The following is a 21814-nucleotide window of genomic DNA, read 5'->3' on the forward strand; positions in this document are numbered from 1 at the left end:
GATATTGTTAAGATAAACATTCACACCAAGTTTGTGTCACAAATGTGGCTTCTAGACAGGTTACAATATTTTTTTAACATTTGACCTTGTTTTAAGACACATGTAACCTAGATTCTAATATGTCAAAATAAACAAACTTGCAAATTTCATCAAGACTTATTAAAACATGTGGCCTCCGGATTGGAAACAAGCTAAAATTTACCAACATATGACACAACGCAAGGCAACGAGGGACGGAAATATGGGTTTCATAATAGCTAACCTTTATCACTTCATACTGCAGTGTAAAATATTGGAAAACCAAGTCAATAAACATCATTTCAATAATATTTGTACAGTTTATCATACTTAGCTATATACAATTTTAACAACAAAAAGATGTGAAAATTTTTCAAGAAGAAAAGTTAATTATTAAAGAAAGAATATTTAAGAATTTTTCTTCTAATGAAATCACCATGTTTTACCTTCCCCATTGTTTTCCACCTGTGACGGACATCAATACGTCTTACCTTCCCCACTGTTTTCCTCCTGTGACAAACATCAATATGTCTTACCTTCCCCACTGTTTTCCTCCTGTGACAAACATCAATACGTCTTACCTTCCCCACTGTTTTCCTCCTGTTACAAACATCAATAAGTCTTACCTTCCCCATTGTTTTCCTCCTGTGACAAACATCAAAATGTCTTACCTTCCCCATTGTTTTCCTCCTGTGACAAACATCAATATGTCTTACCTTCCCCCATTGTTTTCCTTCTGTGACAAACATCAATATGTCTTACCTTCCCCATTGTTTTCCTCCTGTGACAAACATCAATATTTCTTACCTTCCCCACTGTTTTCCTCCTGTTACGGACATCACTATGTCATACCTTCCCAATTGTTTTCCTCCTGTGACGGACATCAATATGTCTTACCTTCCCGTTTGTTTTCCTCCTGTGACGGACATCAAAATGTCTTACCTTCCCCATTGTTTTCCTTCTGTGACAAACATCAATATGTCTTACCTTCCCCATTGTTTTTCTCTTATGACAAACATCAATATGTCTTATCTTCCCCATTGTTTTTCTCCTGTGACAGACATCAATATGTCTTATCTTCCCCATTGTTTTCCTCCTGTGACAAACATCAATATGTCTTACCTTCCCCATTGTTTTCTTCCTGTGACAAACATCAATATGTCTTACCTTACCCATTGTTTTCCTCCTGTGACTGACATCAATATGTCTTACCTTCCCCATTGTTTTCCTCCTGTGATGGACATCAATATGTCTTACCTTCCCCATTGTTTTCCACCAGTGACAAACATCAGTATGTCTTACCTTCCCCATTGTTTTCCTCCTGTGACAGACATCAGTATGTCTTACCTTCCCCATTGTTTTCCTCCTGTGACAGACATCTGTATGTCTTACCTTCCCCATTGTTTTTCTTCTGTGACAAACATCAACATGTCTTACCTTCCCCATTGTTTTCCTCCTGTTACGGACATCAATATGTTTTACCTTCCCCACTGTTTTCCTCCTGTGACAAACATCAATATGTCTTACCTTCCCCATTGTTTTCCTACTGTGACAAACATCAATATGTCTTAGCTTCCCCACTGTTTTCTTCCTGTGACAAACATCAATATGTCTTACCTTCCCCATTGTTTTCCTCCTGTGACAGACATCAGTATGTCTTACCTTCCCAATTGTTCTCCTCCTGTGACAAACATCAATATGTCTTACCTTCTCCACTGTTTTCCTCCTGTGACAAACATCACTATGTCTTACCTTCCCATGTCTTACCTTCCCCACTGTTTCCTCCTGTGACAGACATCAGTATGTCTTACCTTCCCCACTGTTTTCCTCCTGTGACAAACATCAATATGTCTTACCTTCCCCATTGTTTTTCTCCTGTGACGGACATCACAATGTCTTACCTTCCCCATTGTTTTCCTCCTGTGACAAACATCAGTATGTCTTACCTTCCCCATTGTTTTCCTCCTGTGACGGACATCACAGTGCCAATGAGATTCTGAGTGGCATTAGCGAGACCTGAGCCATCAAAATGTGCCAAGCCTGTTGCACTGGAGGCTGGAATGTACGTATGTATTAAAAAATTGAATAGTTAATGGAATTTTGGCATTACATTTTCTTCTAAGTTAAAGTAATGGTGATAAACTGTAAGCAGCGTATATTTGAGCCTAGCTCTCAGAAAAATGTTGTCCCAGGTAAGGCTGTGCAGTCTGCAAAGGCTAATCAGGGATGACACTCTGCTCAGACTGGATTTCTGTTTAAAAGAGACTTCCTTTAAACAAAAAAATGTTTTTCCCCTTTTTGCGGCGTGGGCATTTGTTATATGAAGAATGACAATGAGTCATGATGCTTCCCTACTTTTACGTGTATTTCACATATACTTTGTGCATGTATTTCACAAAAAGGAATGCAAAAGATGGTGTTGTAAAACATTCTTACTCAACAGGCATTATGTTTTCTATATTCAAAGAAGGAAATAAAGGATTATTCTGAAATAGCTATGGCTGGAGCATAGCTTTAATGCATTTTCTTTTAATCCTTTAAAAAAGAAACACTTCCCTGACCACAGCAGCATTATTTTTCTATATAACATGCATAAATATTATCAGACATTTCACCAGAAACAACGACAAAGAATATTTGAAACGGGTACCTGTATGCCGCAGGATGACAATGTGACAGGTTGTAGCATCATCAGTTCCCAGCACCTGGATGATCTCTGCTCAAGATGTTTTATACAAAATTATATTTTACACTTTGTTAGATTTTTCAACACAGGACACACTATTCCATATATTTTACACATTGTTAGATATTTTCAACACAGGACACACTATTTCAATTAGCAAAATGTTCATATTAATATTTGTTTTTGTCTTATTTGTGTTTGATTCTTACAGTAATAAACTTGATTATTATTTTTTACTACAAATACCATCGTCAGAGGAGGCCACTTAGGCTTGATTGGTCATTGTTGGCTTGGGTACTTCTTAAATAGGCCGCAGGTACTCTTCAGTATACTTACTTACAGAAAATATACTAAAACATAACCAGGAATTCTAACGCTTAATTGGTGGTTGTCGACTAGTTTTTTTTTCAAATTAATTGTGTTCTTATTTATGTCAATATTTTGTAAAATGGCCTCTATATTAACCAAACTCATACTCACAAGAGAATGTTGAGGCAGGATTTTTCAAAGAGAATTTCGTTTCGTATCGATTTGGGCGGGAATAAAACTCGGGTACAGTCTAAATTGGCCGGGTAAGTTTAAGTATATTTTCCGTACCTGGGCTACATTTAAGTATCCTTCAGAGTATCCGAGGTATATTTAAGTAGTACCCGAGCCGTGAATGACTTATCAAGCAGCACTTAGGCTTGACTGTAAGTTTTCACTACAAATGGCCGTACCATCATCAGGGGAGGCCACTGCCATTTCCCTCTGACCTACATACAGCAGGCCATGTGGAGGAACCGCCTTGGTGGGCTTTGAACTCAACACGATAGCACTTTCCTGAAAAACAACATACAAAGTAATTACAGTGCATGTCTAAATAATGTTTTATTATATAATATTCAGCAATATCATTTTAAAGTTCCTTGGCATAAGTATGATGGGTTATTTCTAGGAGTAAAAAGAATATTTTAACACTTTTACCAGTAGATTTGCCAAGTTGTCAAAGGTAAAAATGAAATATGTAAATTTTAATGTACATGTATGTTTGTACCTATATTGTATCATTAGAAAAAGACAAATGGATTGTAATATGGCACTACATAGCGAGAAGTGTATATTATTACTGTAGGCATTTTGCAAATTATTTATCAAGTTCCATTTTTTTATGGAAAACATCTTGAAACTCATTTTATACTGTTTCATTTGTAAACTGGCCAGTTCACAGATTAAAGAATGAATCCCATTATGTGTAGAGAAGGGAGTGAAATAACTCTAAGGACATTAAAAGGGACTGAAAATACCTGTTTGTTTATGTGTTATCATTATTTAGAAATTTAGAAAATAATAATGAGTTAGAAAGGCTATATTGCAGATATAAAAAGTTAAGACATTCAATAGCTAACTTCAAAAAACTGCTTTTAAAAGTCTTTAAAAAGTCCCTGTAAGGAGGATTACCAGAACGTGAATACAGCAATTTTACAAGTTACAAAGAGGAAGTTATAATTCTACGTTATGATATGGGATGAAATTTAAGGGGCCTTTTCACAGATTTTGGCATGTTTTGAAGTTTTTCATTAAATGCTTTATATTGATAAATGTAAACATTGGACCTAAAAAGCTCCAGTAAAAGAATCAAGAATAAAATTTAAAAAAAGGAAAAAAAGTAAACCTCAGCAGGGCTCGAACCACTGACCCCTGTAGTCCTGGAGTAAAAACTCTACCAATAACACCGCTCGGCCATCCTGCCAAGTATGCATGACAGACGTATTTTATACTCTAGACTATATAAGCAATCTTCGTAGTTTCACAAAATATAACGACAACAACAGAACTCTCCAAATTTTTCAATCGTTTCGCGCTGCAACGCTTTATAATTTTCAGGTTTTTAAATCGTCGAAAGATGCATATAATGGCTATATTAGAACATGGTAAATGTTCAGTATTACTGTTTCCTCACAAATATCATAACTAAAACAAAAATTTGCGAATCTGAAACAACTTTTTTACCAAAACGTGAAAAGGCCACTTTAAGCAAACAACATTAAAATAAGACTACTCCTTTTTAAAGCCATTTGAATATAAATACATTCACAATACATAAAAAGCCAACAAAATGTTTACCTATTTTTTTTTATTTGGCAAAACAATGAACTCAACAGCATTATCACCACGCCATTATGTAGTCAATATCTGAATGTACTTGAGTAGCATTTAATTTGGTCACAAAAGGCCATTGCAGAGGCATGGTTAATAGGGTTAATGATACAAATTTAACACTGCGATTAAATGTGGTATTGTTTTCAGCACAAAATAGGCAACCTTCATTGACATTTGTTTGTAATTAATTAAAGAGAACTCATGTGATACGGTTATCGACTTGTTAAAACCATATCCAACACGCCTTTACCTGATTCTGTTACATAATGATTACAACAACTTTAAGTACAGTTGTTCAAATGTACAATAACGGACATTTTATCAATTCATGTTTTGTTCAAATGTAATTCTAATGAAATATTATCAATTTAAGAAATTTAAAACTTAAACTTAAAGTAATGAAAAACTTCCCCTAAATCTTTTCATGATAAGAACAATGGAACTTAATGGAAAGGACATGGAGACTTCATGGAGAGGACATTAACACTTCATGGAAAGGACATTGCGACTTCATGGAGAGGAAATTGCGACTTCATTGAGAGGACATTGGGACGTCATGGAGAGGACATTGAGACTTCAAGGAGAGGACATTTGGACTTTATAGAGAGGACATTGAGACTTCATGGAGAGGGCATTGAGACTTCATGGAAAGGGCATTGGGACTTCATGGAGAGGGCATTGAGACTTTATGAAGAGGGCATTTGGACTTCATGGAGAGGGCATTGAGACTTCATGGCAAGGACATTGAGACTTCATGGAGAAGGCATTGAGACTTCATGGAAAGGACATTGAGACTTCATGGAGAGGGCATTTGGACTTCATAGGGAGGACATTGAGACTTCATGGAAAGGGCATTGAGACTTCATGGAAAGGACATTGAGACTTCATGGAGAGGGCATTTGGACTTCATAGAGAGGACATTCAGACTTCATAGGACATTGATACTTCATAGAGAGGACATTGAAACTTCATAGAGAGGACATTGAGACTTTATTGCAAGGACATTGAGACTTTATTGCAAGGGCATTGAGACTTCATGGAGAGAGCATTGAGACTTCATGGAGAGGGCATTTGGACTTCATAGAGAGGACATTGAGACTTCATGGAAAGGACATTGACACTTCATGGAGAGGACATTGAGACTTCATGGAGAGGGCATTGAGACTTCATAGAGAGGACATTTAGACTTCATCGATAGGACATTGAGACTTAATGCAGTGCCCTAGATTAGCTGTGTATCTGCGTCTTTCACCCTATTAAAATGTTTAAAAACGCAAAGAAATACAATATCATGTGTATTGAAAATGCAACCAATTTGACTTTTACGCAAATTCGTCAAATTTGATGCGTACCATACAATAGCTTCGTTAGAAAATGCTTTGCTCATTTTCTGTATTTTCTCTTTGGATTATTATTTTAAAGCGGCGATGCTTTCATTCAGCAAGAGCCTGGATGACTGAGCAGGAAAACAGTCAAAGTTATTCAAACACTTTGTAAACTAGATTTCATGGTTAAATAAAGCGTCTGACCAAATTATTTTCAACGACATACATGCGTTTACATTCTGACTTTGTCCGTTGCTCATTGTGCATGTTTTTATAAAGCGTCTGTACTTTCAGTTTCTATTACAATGCGAAATAAAATGTCTAAGAGAGGTTGAAAGACGTCCGTGATTGTTGCGCTAAAATATCAGTCGATCACAAAATTGTTCGAACCAAGAAAGCAAGAGCCAATAAGTGCCGAATCATTTGAATTTTTGTGTTATCGATTTTGACAGTTACAAAGATGTCAGTTAACATCAGTTTTTTTTTTTAAGTTTTAATTTTATATAATGCACAGTTTCAAGGATTAAAGATGTTATGAAACATCAGTTTATTTAAGTTAATTATACCCCCACAAACGAAGTTAAGGGGGGGGGTTATTTAGGAGTGAGCTTGTCTGTCTGTCGGTCGGTCTCTCGGTCAGTCGGTCTGTCTGTCGGTCTTTATTAAGTGTCCTCTCTCTAATTCAAGTTGTTTTCATCCGATCTTCACCAAACTTGGTCAGATGTTGTATCTAGATGATGTCTAGGTCAAGTTCGAATATGGGTCATACCGGGCAAAAACTAGGTCACGGGGCCACTTAGTGCGTTTTAAACATTGAGCATGGTGCCCACTCTCTAAATCATGTAGTTTTCATCCGAGCTTCACCAAACTTAGTCAGAAGTTGTATCTAGATGATGTCTTGACCAAATTCTAACATGGGTCTTGGCAAGTAAAAAACTAGGTCACTGGGTCACTTAGTGCGTTTTAAACATTGAGCATGGTGTCCGCTCTCTAATTCACATAGTTTTCATCCAATCTTCACCAAACTTGGTCAGAAGTTGTATCTAGATGATGTATGGGTCAAGTTCGAACATGGACCATGCTGGGTCAAAAACTAGGTCATGGGGTCTCTTAATTGCGTTTTAAACATTGAGCCTGGTGTCCGTTGTTTTTTGTGAAGACAACATGCAAAATATTACGTGTCAATGCGGCATTTGAGTGTATTTGTCACGTCTGTGACAAAGCTCTAGTTATGATAGTTTACAGTTTTATCGAATCAATACAAGTGTGCAGCCTCAACAGAAGTAAAGCAGCAATGATTTTAAGGTATGCATCTTTATAACTCATTTCACCCTATTTCAAGAATGAAATCACCCTATTTTTCATAATCAATGGGTGAAAACCCTATTTCCCAAGCAACTATCTGGGGCACTGCTTAATGGAGAGGAAATTGATACTTCATGAAGAGGACATTGAGACTTCACGGAAAGGACATAGAGACTTATAGAGAGGACATTGAGACTTCATGGTGAGGACATTGGGATTTCATGGAGAGGACATTCAGACTTCATCGAGAGGATATTGATACATCATAGAAGGGACATTGAAACTTAATGGAGAGGACATTGAGTCCTTATGGAAAGGACATTGAGACTGCATGGAAAGGACATTTAGACTTCATGGAAAGGACATTGAGACTTCATGGAGAGGACATTGAGACTTCATGGAAAGGACATTGAGTGTCATTGAACATTGAAATTTCATGGTGTGGACATTGAGACTTCATGCAAAGGACATTGAGACTTTATTGAAAGGACATTGGGTCTTAATGGATAGAATATTGAGACTTCATGGAGAGGTCATTTAGACTTAATGGAAAGGACATTGAGACTTCATGGAAAGGACATTGAGACTTCATGGAGAGGACATTGAGACTTCATGGAATGGACATTGAGACTTCATGGAGCTGACATTGAGGCTTCATGGAAAGGAAATTGAGACTTCATGGAGAGGACATTGAGACTTCATGGAGAGGGCATTGAGAATTCATGGAAAGGGAATTTAGACTTCATACAGAGGACATTGAAACTTCAGGGAGAGGGCATTAAGACTTCATGGAAAGGACATTGAAACTTAATGGATCGAAAAAAAACATTGAGGCTTTATGAAGAGGACATTGAGACTACATGGAGAGGACATTGCTAGTTCATAAAGAGGACATTGAGACTACATGGAGATGACATTGAAACTTCATGGAAAGGACATTGAAACTTCATGGAAAGAACATTGAAACTTCATGGAGAGGATATCGTGAGGTCATGGATAGAACATTGAGACTTCATGGATAGGTCATTTAGACTTCATGGAGAGGACATTAAGACTTCATGGACAAGACATCGAGACATCATGGACAGGACATTGAGACTTCACGGCAAGGACATTGAGACTTCATGGAAAGGACATTTCAACATCATGGAGAGGACATTGAGGCTTCATGGAGAGGACATTGATACTTCATGGAGAGGACATTGAGACTTCTTGGAAAGGGCATTGAGACTTCATGGAAAGGGCTTGGGGACTTCATAAAGAGGATATTGAGACTTCATGGAGAGGACATTGAGACTTCATAGAAAGGGCATGGGACTTCATAAAGAGAACATTGAGACTTCATGGAGAGGGCATTGAGACTTCATGGAAAGGACATTGAGATTCTTACAAAGGATATTGAGACTTCATGGAGAGGGCATTGAGACTTCATGGAAAAGAAAATTGAGACTTCATAGAGAGGACATTGAGACTTCATGGAGAGGACATTGCAACTTCATGGAGAGGACATTGAGACTTAATGGAAAGGACATTGAGACTTCATGGCAAGAACATTGAGACTTCATGGAAAGGACATTAAGACTTCATGGAGAGGACATTGAGACTTCAAGGAGAGGGAATTTGGACTTAATAGAAAGGACATTGAGACTTCGTGGAGAGGACATTGAGACTTCAATTCAAGAACATTGAGACTTCATGGAAAGGACATTGAGACTTCATGGAGAGGACTTTGACACTTCATAGAGAGGGCATTGAGACTTCATGGAGAGGACATTGGGACTTCATAGAGAGGACATTAAGACTTCATGTAGAGGACATTGAGACTTTGTGGAGAAGATATTGAGACTTCATTGAGAGGGTATTGGGACTTGATAGAGATGACATCGAGACTTCATGGAAAGGGCATTGAGACTTCATGGAGAGGGCATTGGGACTTCATAGAGAGGACAATGAGACTTCATGGAAAGGACATTGAGACTTCATTGCAAGGACATTGATACTTCATGGAAAAGACATTGAGACTTCATGGAGAGGAAATTGAGACTTCATGGAGAGGGCATTGAGACTTCATGGAGAGGGTATTGGGACTTCATAGAGAGGACATTAAGACTTCATGGACAGGACATTGAGACTTAATAGAGAGGACATTGATACTTCATGGACAGGACATTGAGACTTCATGGAAAGGACATTGAGACTTCATGGAGAGGACATAAAGACTTCATGGAGAGGGCATTGCGACTTCATGGAAAGGACATTGAAACTTAATGGAGAGGACATTGATTCTTCATGGAGAGGACATTGAGACTTCATGGAAAGGGCATTGAGACTTCATGGCAAGGACATTGAGACTTCATGGAAAGGACATTGAAACTTAATGGAGAGGACATTGATACTTCATAGAGAGGACATTGAGACTTTATGGAAAGGGCATTGAGACTTCATGGCAAGGACATTGAGACTTCATGGAAAGGACCTTGAGACTTCATGGAGAGGACATTGAGACTTCACGGAAAGGGCATTTGGACTTCATAGAGAGGTAATTGTGACTTCAATGAGAAGGCATAAGACTTCATGGAAAGGACATTGAAACTTAATGGAGAGGACATTGATACTTCATGGAGAGGACATTGAGACTTCATGGAAAGGGCATTGAGACTTCATGGAGAGGGCATTTAGACTTCATGGTAAGGACATTGAGACTTCATGGAAAGGACATTGAGACTTCATGGAGTGAACATTGAGACTTCATGAAAAGTACATTGAGACTTCATGGACAGGACATTGAGTGTCCATGGAAAGGACATTGGGACTTCGTGGAAATGACAAGGAGATTCCATGGAAAGGACATTGAGCCTTCATGGAGAGGACTTTGCCACTTTATGGAGAGGGCATTGAGACTTCATGCAGAGGACATTGGGACTTCATAGAGAGGACATTAAGACTTTATGGAGAGGACATTGAGACTTTGTGGAGAAGATATTGAGACTTCATTTAGAGGGCATTAGGACTTGATAGAGAGGACATCGAGGCTTCATGGAAAGGGCATTGAGACTTCATGGAGAGGGCATTGGGACTTCATAGAGAGGACATTGAGACTTCATGGAAATGACATTGAGACTTCATTGCAAGGACATTGATACTTCATGGAGAGGGCATTGGGACTTAATGGAGAGGGCATTGAGACTTCATGGACAGGACATTGGGACTTCATGGAAAGGACATTGAGACTTAATAGAGAGGAAATTGATACTTCATGGGAAGGACATTGCAACTTCATGGAAAGGACATTGAGACTTCATGGAAAATACATTAAGACTTCATGGAGAGGGCATTGAGACTTCATGGAAAGGACATTGAGACTTATAGAGAGGGCATTGGTACTTCATGGAGAGGACATTGAGATTTCATGGAAAGGGCATTGAGACTTCATGGACAGGACATTGAGACTTCATGGAAAGGACATTGAGACTTCATGGAAAATACATTAAGACTTCATGGAGAGGGCATTGAGACTTCATGGAAAAGACATTAAGACTTCATGGAGAGGGCATTAAGACATCATGGAAAGGGCATTGAGACTTCATGGACAGGACATTGAGACTTTATGGAAAGGACATTGAGACTTCATGGAGAGGACATTGAGACTTCATGGAGAGGGCATTGAGACTTCATGGAAAGGGCATTTGGACTTCATAGAGTGGAGATTGAGACTTCATGACCATGGCATAAGACATGGAAAGAACATTGACACTTAATGGAGAGGAAATTGAGACTTCATGGAGAGTACATTGAGACTTCATGGCAAGGACATTGAGACTTCATGGAAAGGATATTGAGACTTCATGGAGAGGACATTGAGACTTCATGGAAAGTACATTGAGACGTCATGGACAGGACATTGAGTGTCCATGGGAAGGACATTGGGACTTCATGGAAAAGACATTGAGACTTAATATAAAGGGTATTGAGACTTCATGGAAAGGATATTGAGACTTCATGGAAAGGACATTGAGACTTCATGGAGAGGACATTGAGACTTCATGAAGAGGGAATTGAGCCTTCATGGAAAGGGCATTGAGACTTTATGGCAAGGACATTGAGACTTTATGGAAAGGACATTGAGACTTTGTGGAGAGGACATTGAGACTCCATGGAAAGGACATTGAGAGTTCATGGACAGGACATTAAGTGTCCATAGAAAGGACATTGGGACTTCATGGAAAGGACATGGAGATTCCATGGAAAGGACATTGAGACTTCATATAAAGGACATTGAGCCTTCATGGCAAGGACATTGAGACTTCATGGAAAGGACATTGAGACTTCATGGAGAGGACATTGAGACTTCATGAATAGGGCATTGAGCCTTCGTGGAAAGGGCATTGAGACTTCATGGCAAGGACATTGAGACTTCATGAAGAGGGCATTGAGCCTTCATGGAAAGGACATTGAGACTTCATGGAAAAGGCATTGAGACTTCATGGAGAGGACATTATAACTTCAAGGAGAGGGCATTGAGACTTCATGGAAAGGACATTGAAACTTAATGAAGAGGACATTGATACTTCATGGAGAGGACATTGGGACTTCATGGAAAGGGCATTGAGACTTCATGGCAAGGACATTGACACTTCATGGAAAGGACATTGAGACTTCATGGAGAGGACATTGAGACTTCATGGAGAGGACAATGAGACCATAAGGAAAGGACATTGAGACTTAATGGAAAGGGCATTGAGACTTCATGCAAAGAACATTGAGACTTCATGAAGAGGTGATTGATACTTCATGGAGAGGGCATTGAGACTTCATGGAAAGGACATTGAGACTTCATGGGGAGGACATTGAGACTTCATGGACAGGACATTGAGACTTCATGAAGAGGACATTGAGACTTCATAGACAGGACATTGAGACTTCATGGAAAGAACATTGAGACTTCATGGACAGGACATTGAGTGTCCATGGAAATGACATTGGGACTTCATGGAAAGGACATGGAGATTTTATGAAAAGGACATGTAGACTTTAAGAATGCAACACACACACAAAAACATTGAAAGCACTTGAAAGTGTTTTAACGCTTAATATTGGTAATATGGCCTCAAACAATGACAATGGAGATTACTACATGGTTATGCTCACAATATTGCTGCACCTTTGCGGTGCCGAAGAAATTTCTCAGAAGTGGTGAAAGGTTACATTGCCACAGCCCTAGGATAGCCTCATGGTACTGTTTGAGATCTTTAAATTAAAAAACTTCTAAATGGGTGACCATGCATGATCTTTATGACATGGTCATGTTTTTGCTTATGCTTCATGCCTTAGTCTGACCTCCACACCTTGCAATAGCTATGATAATTACTCAGTCACACAATTTTGTTGTTTTTACAGATATGCATTAAATCAATGATTTCTGCAAGTTATGTGGCCATGTTTGGGTTATTGTCATCATGAGCAAATTAAAGAAGATTAAGAAAATCCAAATTTCAATTAATCAAAATCCAATAGTCATACTATTAATAAAACATTTTACAAAGAAAACTACTAAAACTAAAACACACTTATCACAGCCAAAATAGAGAAACACGGAAAATATTAAATCAAAATTCTTTAAAGCAGTTCAATTACATTTTTATCTTAAAATTCCCGCTCATTTAAACCTGATGTTGAAAATCATTCAATTGACTTCACAAGCAATCTGAACAATAAAGAAAGATAAAACAAATATTGACTTGGTGCAGTTCCAAATGTGTCTGCACCAGATAGATATGTAACTTTCCAAATCAACACATTTGAAAATAAGTGCATGAACGTTGGAAAATTGTACATTAACCAGATTGCATTTAAGAATAAATACAGCAGCATTTAAAAACTGTTAATGAACCAGGTTTCGTTTAAAAATGAGTAAAGGAACATTGGAAAACTTCACATTAACCAGATTATAATTGAAAATAAGTACATTACATGAACACAGGAAAACTGCATTCATATTAACAAGATTGAAATAACAGTAATTTAATAATTACAAAATAAATGTTTTATTACCAGTATTCTTTTTCTCTGAAGCTGAATGTATTCACCTCTATTAAGCATTATCTTCATGTTCAAGCATGCATATATTCTAAAAATCCTTCTTCAAAAGTCTACAGGCAAAGAAAAGGTTTATCAGAATAAAAAGAAATATAATAGTAATATTAACTGTTAGAAAAGAATGCAGGGTATGTTACTGCTGTTCAAAATATCAACAAGAGCACCGCATAATGGGTTCCAACGCTCGGCTGCGAAAGCTTGTCAGAATTTTTTTTTTTTTTTTAAGAGGTCACAGTGACCTTGACCTTTGACCTAGTGACCCTAAATTGGGTGTGGCATGTAGAACTTATTAAGGTGCAACTACATATGAAGTTTCAACGTTGTAGGTGGAAGCACTGTGATGTTAGAGGCAAAGTTAAAGTTTTATAGTAGAGGTCACAGTGACCTTGACCTTTAACCTAGTGACCCAAAAATGGTTGTGGCGTGTAAAAGTCATCAAGGTGCATGTACATATGAAGTTTCAAAGTTGTAGGTGGAAGCACTATGATGTTAGAGGCAAAGTTAAAGTTTTATATTATTCATTTTGAAATCCCATAACGTACTACATGTAAAACAAGATGTGTTTGTGAAACACAATTTCCCCCTATATGACGTTTGACCTTGAAGGATGACCTTGACCTTGGCCCTTCACCACTCAAAATGTGCAGCTCCATGAGATACACATGCATTTCAAATATAAAATTGCTAGCTTCAATATTGCAGAAGTGACATTACATGAGCAATTTTGACCCATATATTTGACCTTGATGGATGACCTTGACCTTTCACCACCCAAAATGTGCAGCTCCATGAGATACGCATGCATGCCAAATATCAAGTTGCTACCTTCAATAGTGCAAAAGTATTCATAAAATAAGCGGTTTGGGCCACATATATTTGACCTCTGACCTTAAAGGATGACCTTGACCTTGACCTTTAACCACTCAAAATGTGCAGCTCCATGAGATACACATGCATGCCAAATATCAAGTTGCTATCTTCAATATTGCAAAAGTATTCATAAAATGAGCGATTTTGGCCACATATATTTGACCTCTGACCTTGAAGGATGACCTTGACCTTTCACCACTCAAAATGTGCTGCTCCATGAGATACACATGCATGCCAAATATCAAGTTGCTATATTCAATATAGCAAAAGTTATTGCAAAATGTTAAAGTTGGCGCAAAAAGACCAACCAACCAACCAACCAACAGACAGGGCAAAAACAATATCAAGGGGTGAACGGAAGACTGTCGTAACTCATATTAAATAAAGAAGGAGATACAACAGTTTTCCGTTCAGCCCTCGAATTTTATGTCCCCCACTACTTTAGTGGGGGACATAAAAATATTGAGTGTCCACTGTGTCCCCGAGCATTAAAGAGTGAAATGATGTTAGCATCATCATAATAAACTGATCATATATGGCTATTTATTTGAAATCCTATCTTTCACAATAAATCAATGGACAGACACATGTACATTCCTTATAACCTTTTAAAGAATATGCATTCAAAACCTACAAGTGTCCACTGTTACCCTGACTTGCTTGCTGCATGCCATGTGGCGTCTTGATATGATGATCTTTGTGACAATTTATTATAAAATCCCATGGTGCAGGACAAATTTAGTAGCCAAACACAAACATATGACTTGCTTACTGCATGCCACATGGCGTCCTAACATGATGATCTTTGTGCCAATTTATTATAAAATTATAAAATCCCATGGTGCAAGACAAAGTAGACAACACTACTTAAACTATACTGCCCTGTACGTGTGCAATATTAAAGGGATCTTTTCACGGTTTGGCAAATTGACAAAATTGAAAAAAGTTGTTTCAGATTCGCAAATTTTCGTTTTAGTTATGATATTTGTGAGGAAACAGTATTACTGAACATTTACCATGGTCTATTATAGCCAATATATGCATCTTTTGACGATCTAAAAACCTAAAAATTATAAAGCGTTGCAACGCGAAACGATTGAATAATTTGGAGAGTTCTGTTGTTGTCGTTAAATTTTGTGAAACTACGAAGATTGCTCATATAATGCATAAAATACTTCAACCATGTATGCTTGGCAGAATAGTCGAGCGGGCTAATGCGTTTTTACTCCAGGACTCCGGGGGTCACTGGTTCGAGTCCAGCTGCGGCTACTTTTTTTTCCCTTTTTTAAATTTTATTCTTGATTTTTTACTGGAGCTTTTAAGATCCAATGTTTACATTTATCAATATAAAGCATTCAATGACTTATTTTAAAACATGCCAAAAACTGTGAAAAGGCCCCTTTAACCACTAGTTTGAACATTTAAAGGAACATTTTCGTTCAAGAATGCAATTCTTTCAACATGAATCATGCTCTATCTGTGTATTCAACAAAACTAATTTCATTGCGTGTAATGTTTTTGTAATCAATCAATACACATGTAAAGCTGCTTCTAAAAAATAAACATTACATAACAGGAATACTGTTAACTCTTTCAGTGCTGGAACCAAATTTTGAAGGCCTTTGCAAACAGTTTGGATCCAGATGAGACGCCACAGAATGTTGTGTCTCATCAGGATCCAAATTGTTTGCTTTTCTTATAGTATTCTTTGACAAAAATCGAAGAAATTGCTAATTTTAGAAATTCAGCAGACGACATTTAAGCAGACAACAAATTTCCCAGCATGCAAAGGGTTAATTTGCTGTAGAGAAATAGCATCGACAAGCCCTTTTTTACTGGCTTGTCATTTATGCAAGTGCATGCCCCAGTCACTGCCAGTGACCTAGTATTACCTTGAACTTTGGATACCTCTGTATGAACTCAGCCACAGACTTTGGACTGGGTCCCATTGGTTGGTCATCTATCAACAAGGGCATGGCTGGGCTCTGAAAGTATTATACAGGCAAACATGGTAAAAATGGGGTGGTTAAGTTAAAGCAAGTAAGCCTTGCTCAAGAAAAGCGTGGCCTAATGCATTTCCATTTCTAATGCATATATATATAAACAAAATTTCCATAAAAGCTGAAAGTGTGGTGCTTTATTAGTCTGCGCAGACAGCTAAGGTTAATCTGGGACAACGATAACAACGACCAAGTTTAAGCTGATGCCACCACGTTTACTTGAATTTGTAACAGAAAGCTTGTGTTTGTATGAGTCATATGAACAAATAGGCACACACTAAAGTACAAGCAAAAAATGTTCTGTTAACAACAAACACACTATCTTAAATTAGTATATAAAAACTTACTTTCAAATTTCACTGCCAAAATATCTTAATAACTCTTAAATAATGCACATGGTTGCTGGAACAAAGTTTGTTAAGCCGATGTCAAATCTTAAAATCTTAAATGTATTCGCTGTTTGTACTCAATTGCATCTTACAACTTGTTGAAATTAAAGTGATTGAAGCTACTGTCAAGAATATTATATTTATTATATTTACAAAGGTATTAAAATTCTTTTCAAGCAGTTTGCACCATTAAAGGGGCCTTTTCACAGATTTTGGCATGTATTGAAGTTTGTCATTAAATGCTTTACATTGATAAATGAAAACATTGGATCTAAAAAGCTCCAGTAAAAAAACAAGAATAAAATTTAAGAAAGAAAAAAAGTAACCCACAACTGGGCTAAACCACTGACCCCTGGAGTAAAAGTCTATCGCTTGGACCACTCGGCCATCCTTGCTCATACAATGAGTGATGAATTTTATACTTCATATAAGCATTCTTCGATGTATCACAAAATTTAACAACAACAACAGAACTCTCCAAATTATTCAATCATTTCGCGATGCAATGCTTTATAATTTTCAGGTTTTTAAATTATCAAAGATGCATATAATGGATATTTTAGAGCATGGTAAATGTTCAGTATAACTGTTTCCTCACAAATAACATAACTATAAAGAAACATTGCGAATCTGAAACATTTTTTTTTTATTTTGTCAATTTACCAAAACGTGAAAAGGCCCCTTTAAATCCACTGAAATGCAAACCCTAATCAGCTCATAAAATCATTTGAATGATGTGCACATCTGCTGAAAACTGTTGACTTGAAAGCCATTTTTTTGGTATTTTAATCAGTAGCAAATACAAATAAAATTGTTTTTAAATGACAGATTTCTTATGCTTATAACAAAATTCAATCTAAACTACAGGGCCATAATAAAATATCATTAATTTATCTGACTAAATCAATTAAATGAAGTTCATAGTATTTTTTTATTCATAAATGTTTCTTCACATTTTACATTCAAACAATAATAATACTATATACAGTACCCACTTTTAGCACTTGAGTTCCAATCACATAAAGGTATTTTAAATATGCGTAATATCCAATTAGTCCAATTAATATTGGTCAAACAGCAATTACCTCAAAATCAGGTCAGTATGCAGAAAAAAAAACTATCCATCAAGTAATTCAAACCAACAATCAGGGTCAAAGAGATCTCCAAGATTGCTTTCACGTTGTTTTCATTGAAGATTGAAGATTAAATGTTCTATTGAACAAATACAATTAATGAAATCACTGAGTTCCAAATAAATCCAGATAGCTGATCAGCAAAATTTCAAACACCTTAACAGTAAATTGCACCACTAATAAACACAGCCAAGTCCCAGTCTAAGCATTAAACGTTGACTGAATAGGCATTATCAGATAAAACTTGTTTGTGGGCAAGCACATAAAGCAGTTTTGCAACCACTGATTTTATTGAACATTTAAGTTATCTATTGATCGATTGATTGAACTCTGTAATTGGTATTACCTTTATATTTACATTTGTGCCTCTGCTAAGCTGAATGCCTTACAACCATTAAGCATGACTTTCAGGTATTGATCAACAATTGACCAGCTAATTACTCATTAAATTATTCGCACATACACACAATTATGCCTGTTTGCAGCAAAAACCTATTTTTGCAAGTAACAGTATTTTCTTACAAGAAAATGTATACATTATTGAACCAAATACTGCACCAATATAATCAATTTTAAGTTAAAGAACCAACTAACAAGGGCTGTTTGTAAAACGTGCATGCATCCCATATGGGCTGTGAGTTGTAGTGGCAGCCATTGTGTGAATACGTTTTTTGTCACTGTGACCTTGTCCTTTGACCTAGTGACCTGAAAATCAATAGGGGTCATCTGCCAGTCATGATCAATGTACCTATGAAGTTTCATGATCCTAGGCGTAAGCATTCTTGAGTTATCATCCGGAAACCATTTTACTATTTCGAGTCACTGTGACCTTGACCTTTGACCTAGTGACCTGAAAATGAATAGGGGTCATCTACCAGTCATGATCAATGTACCCATGAAGTTTTATGATCCTAGGCGTAAGCATTCTTCAGTTATCATCCGGAAACCATTTTACTATTTCGAGTCACTGTGACCTTGACCTTTGACCTAGTGACTTGAAAATCAATAGGGGTCATCTGCCAGTCATGAGCAATGTTCATATGAAGTTTCATGATCCTAGGCGTAAGCATTCTTGAGTTATCATCCGGAACCATTTTACTGTTTCCAGTCACTGTGACCTTGACCTTTGACCTAGTGACCTGAAAATCAATAGGGGTCATCTGCCAGTCATGATAAATGTTCCTATGAAGTTTCATGATCCTAGGCGTAAGCATTCTTGAGTTATCATCCAGAAACCATTTTACTGTTTCCAGTCACTGTGACCTTGACCTTTGACCTAGTGACCTGAAAATCAATAGGGGTCATCTGCCAGTCATGATCAATGTTCCTATGAAGTTTCATGATCCTTGGCGTAAGCATTCTTGAGTTATCATCCAGAAACCATTTAACTGTTTCCAGTCACTGTGACCTTGACCTTTAACCTAGTGACCTGAAAATCTATAGGGGTCATCTGCCAGTCATGATCAATGTACCTATTAAGTTTCATGATCCTAGGCATAAGCATTCTTGAGTTATCATCCGGAAACCATTTTACTATTTCGAGTCACTGTGACCTTGACCTTTGACCTAGTGACCTGAAAATCAATAAGGGTCATCTGCCAGTCATGATCAATGTACCTATGAAGTTTTATGATCCTAGACCTAAGTGTTCTTGAGTTATCATCCGGAAACCATCTGGTGGACGGACCGACCGACTGACCAACTGACATGTGCAAAACAATATACCCCCTCTTCTTCGAAGGGGACATAATAAAGCACAATGTTGGTTTCTGACCTGTCTAGCCAGTGTTCTATGACACATTTTTACAGTAATAAAATACTAGAATGTCAGGTACAAATAAAGGGTCTAATAAGAGGTCAAAAGGGCGTGGTGGAAATAATGTTCTCCTCGTGAGTAGGAGATTCCAGGTTTGATCCCTTCTCAGGGACAATTCTTCTCTTAATGCAAGATTATAAGATTTTTGTATATGTGTAAGGTTGCAATATATTGATAAAATATGTTACAATAACACAAAATAGGCAAGAAAAATTATACATTAAATACGAATTTCATAAAATGCAGCAAAGACAAATTAGCGCCCCGAGCCGATTGTGACGAACATATTTTCCTACAATAACCGAAGCATTCGTCTTTTTATTAGGACCAGAGTTAGTGTTTGTGTGTCGTATGAATATATATTGTTGCAGGAATTTAAAATGAACCGTTAAATTAAATTTAGATTCACATCATACATGCATGATATACATGCTGGCGAATTCGCCTGTACGGCCGTTTTCGATTTCAGAATTAAATATCTGGCTTTCGCATTTTTCGACACATGTTCTTCTGAACTTTTATTTTATTATATATATATATATATATATATATATATATATATACACATATATATAATAAGTTTTTTTACACATTTTATATAAATTCATTTATATTTGACAAAATCGTATAATCTCGCTTTAAGACACCAACAAATATTTTAAATGAATTGTTGAAGGAATGTAAGTTACATTTTGGCGAACAATATCTTAAGAAGGCGAAAATGTTAACGCCATGGTTTTTATGTTTTAGAACAATTGTTTTTACGTAAAAAAGAACTTACTAAAATAACAACAGAATTGGATTGATTAGAAGTGCAGTAGCACAGAAAGTTTTTTTTAACCAAATGAGTCCATAAATGTCAAGACAATGGATTTATTGACAAACAAATGGATTATCCTTAAAGTACTGTACCTATCGGGAGTCAACTGTTAGCACTTTGCCATCTTATGTTGATGTGAACCCTAGTGTTATACACTACAAGAACAAAGTTAAACAGGAAGTTGTAGTAAATTTATCACATTTTACTACAAATACTGTTGTGATTAATCCAAAAGCTATTCTTTGTGAAATTCCACCTGTTACTGTCACAGATGAAGTTTTTAATAGAATTCAAACTGAAGATAAATATGAAACAGTAATTGATTTGGATATTGAAGACAACACACTAGATGCAAATCAGAAAGAAACACTAAAGGCACTATTATGGAAACATAAGGATATTTTTTCAACAGTACTGATTTTGGCCAGCGTAATTTAATCAAACACAGAATTGATCTAGTTGACGAAGCATCATTTAAACAGCGACATCAAAGAATACCACCATGAAGAAGTACAAAAACAGTTATTAGCTGGAGGTATTATTCGTCCTTAGAAGTCACCATGGACTAGCAATGTTGTTTTATTCCGAAAAAAAATCATACTCACAGATTTAATTGGCATTGTAACTCAACATTAAAGAACCTCTAAGAAACACTGTCGTTATTCTTATGAACCCATAGAGTTACAAATGGCGCCCAACGGGGGCCATATATACAAAAGCAAATATTCTATATATATGTATAAGTAAAAGGCAAACATTTTACCCTGAGACGAAACATGTTGCTTTTCAACTGACTTCTGTAATGAATTTATTCAAAGCCAATTAGCCAAAAATATCCAATCTTCCCCCCCAAACTACTTATTTGTCACACTCATGAAATGGTAAATCAATTTCCAGTTTTACTGTTCCTGTTGGGCTTCATACATGTTACTCAAAGAGCAAAAGTCACCTCTATAATCGATCATCTTCCACTGCTACCCTGAACTCAAGTATGAAGTCTTCTATGGTAGCATCCCAGTTCAAAATGCAATATATATTAACCCCCCGTTCACACATAGACGCTGCTTCTACTATAATCAAAGTGTTGCCAAAATTCAGATCGTGGCTTGATCGGGATGATCGTCATATAGTCGCAGCTCTGTGCAACTGGGGGTAGGTCTATATGCCATGTTAGTAATTCATTTAAACAATTGAATTCCAAAGAAATTTGCTAT

General features: G+C 36.9%; 1 protein-coding gene across 6 annotated transcripts in view; it reads right to left on the bottom strand.

Moving 5' to 3' along the window:
• LOC127866540 (protein N-terminal asparagine amidohydrolase-like) overlaps nucleotides 1–21814 on the bottom strand; it is a 42047-nt gene that overhangs the window by 17259 nt on the left and 2974 nt on the right. For 2 of the 6 annotated variants that reach the window (XM_052407148.1, XM_052407143.1), the window contains exons 2-5: nucleotides 16335–16427; nucleotides 3424–3526; nucleotides 2669–2734; nucleotides 1965–2073 (exon numbers count right to left, since the gene is read on the bottom strand). In XM_052407148.1, the coding sequence (XP_052263108.1) occupies nucleotides 1965–2073; nucleotides 2669–2734; nucleotides 3424–3526; nucleotides 16335–16418 (362 nt within the window). In that variant the 5' untranslated portion in view covers nucleotides 16419–16427. Of the gene's footprint in view, nucleotides 1–1964; nucleotides 2074–2668; nucleotides 2735–3423; nucleotides 3527–13527; nucleotides 13579–16334; nucleotides 16428–16789; nucleotides 16928–17826; nucleotides 18193–21814 lie in introns of those variants that run through there. The other 4 variants (XM_052407144.1, XM_052407145.1, XM_052407146.1 and 1 more) reach the window with 4 other exon arrangements.

This window comes from Dreissena polymorpha, chromosome 2 (genome assembly GCF_020536995.1).
Source record: "Dreissena polymorpha isolate Duluth1 chromosome 2, UMN_Dpol_1.0, whole genome shotgun sequence".
In the NCBI taxonomy this organism is placed as follows: domain Eukaryota; kingdom Metazoa; phylum Mollusca; class Bivalvia; order Myida; family Dreissenidae; genus Dreissena; species Dreissena polymorpha.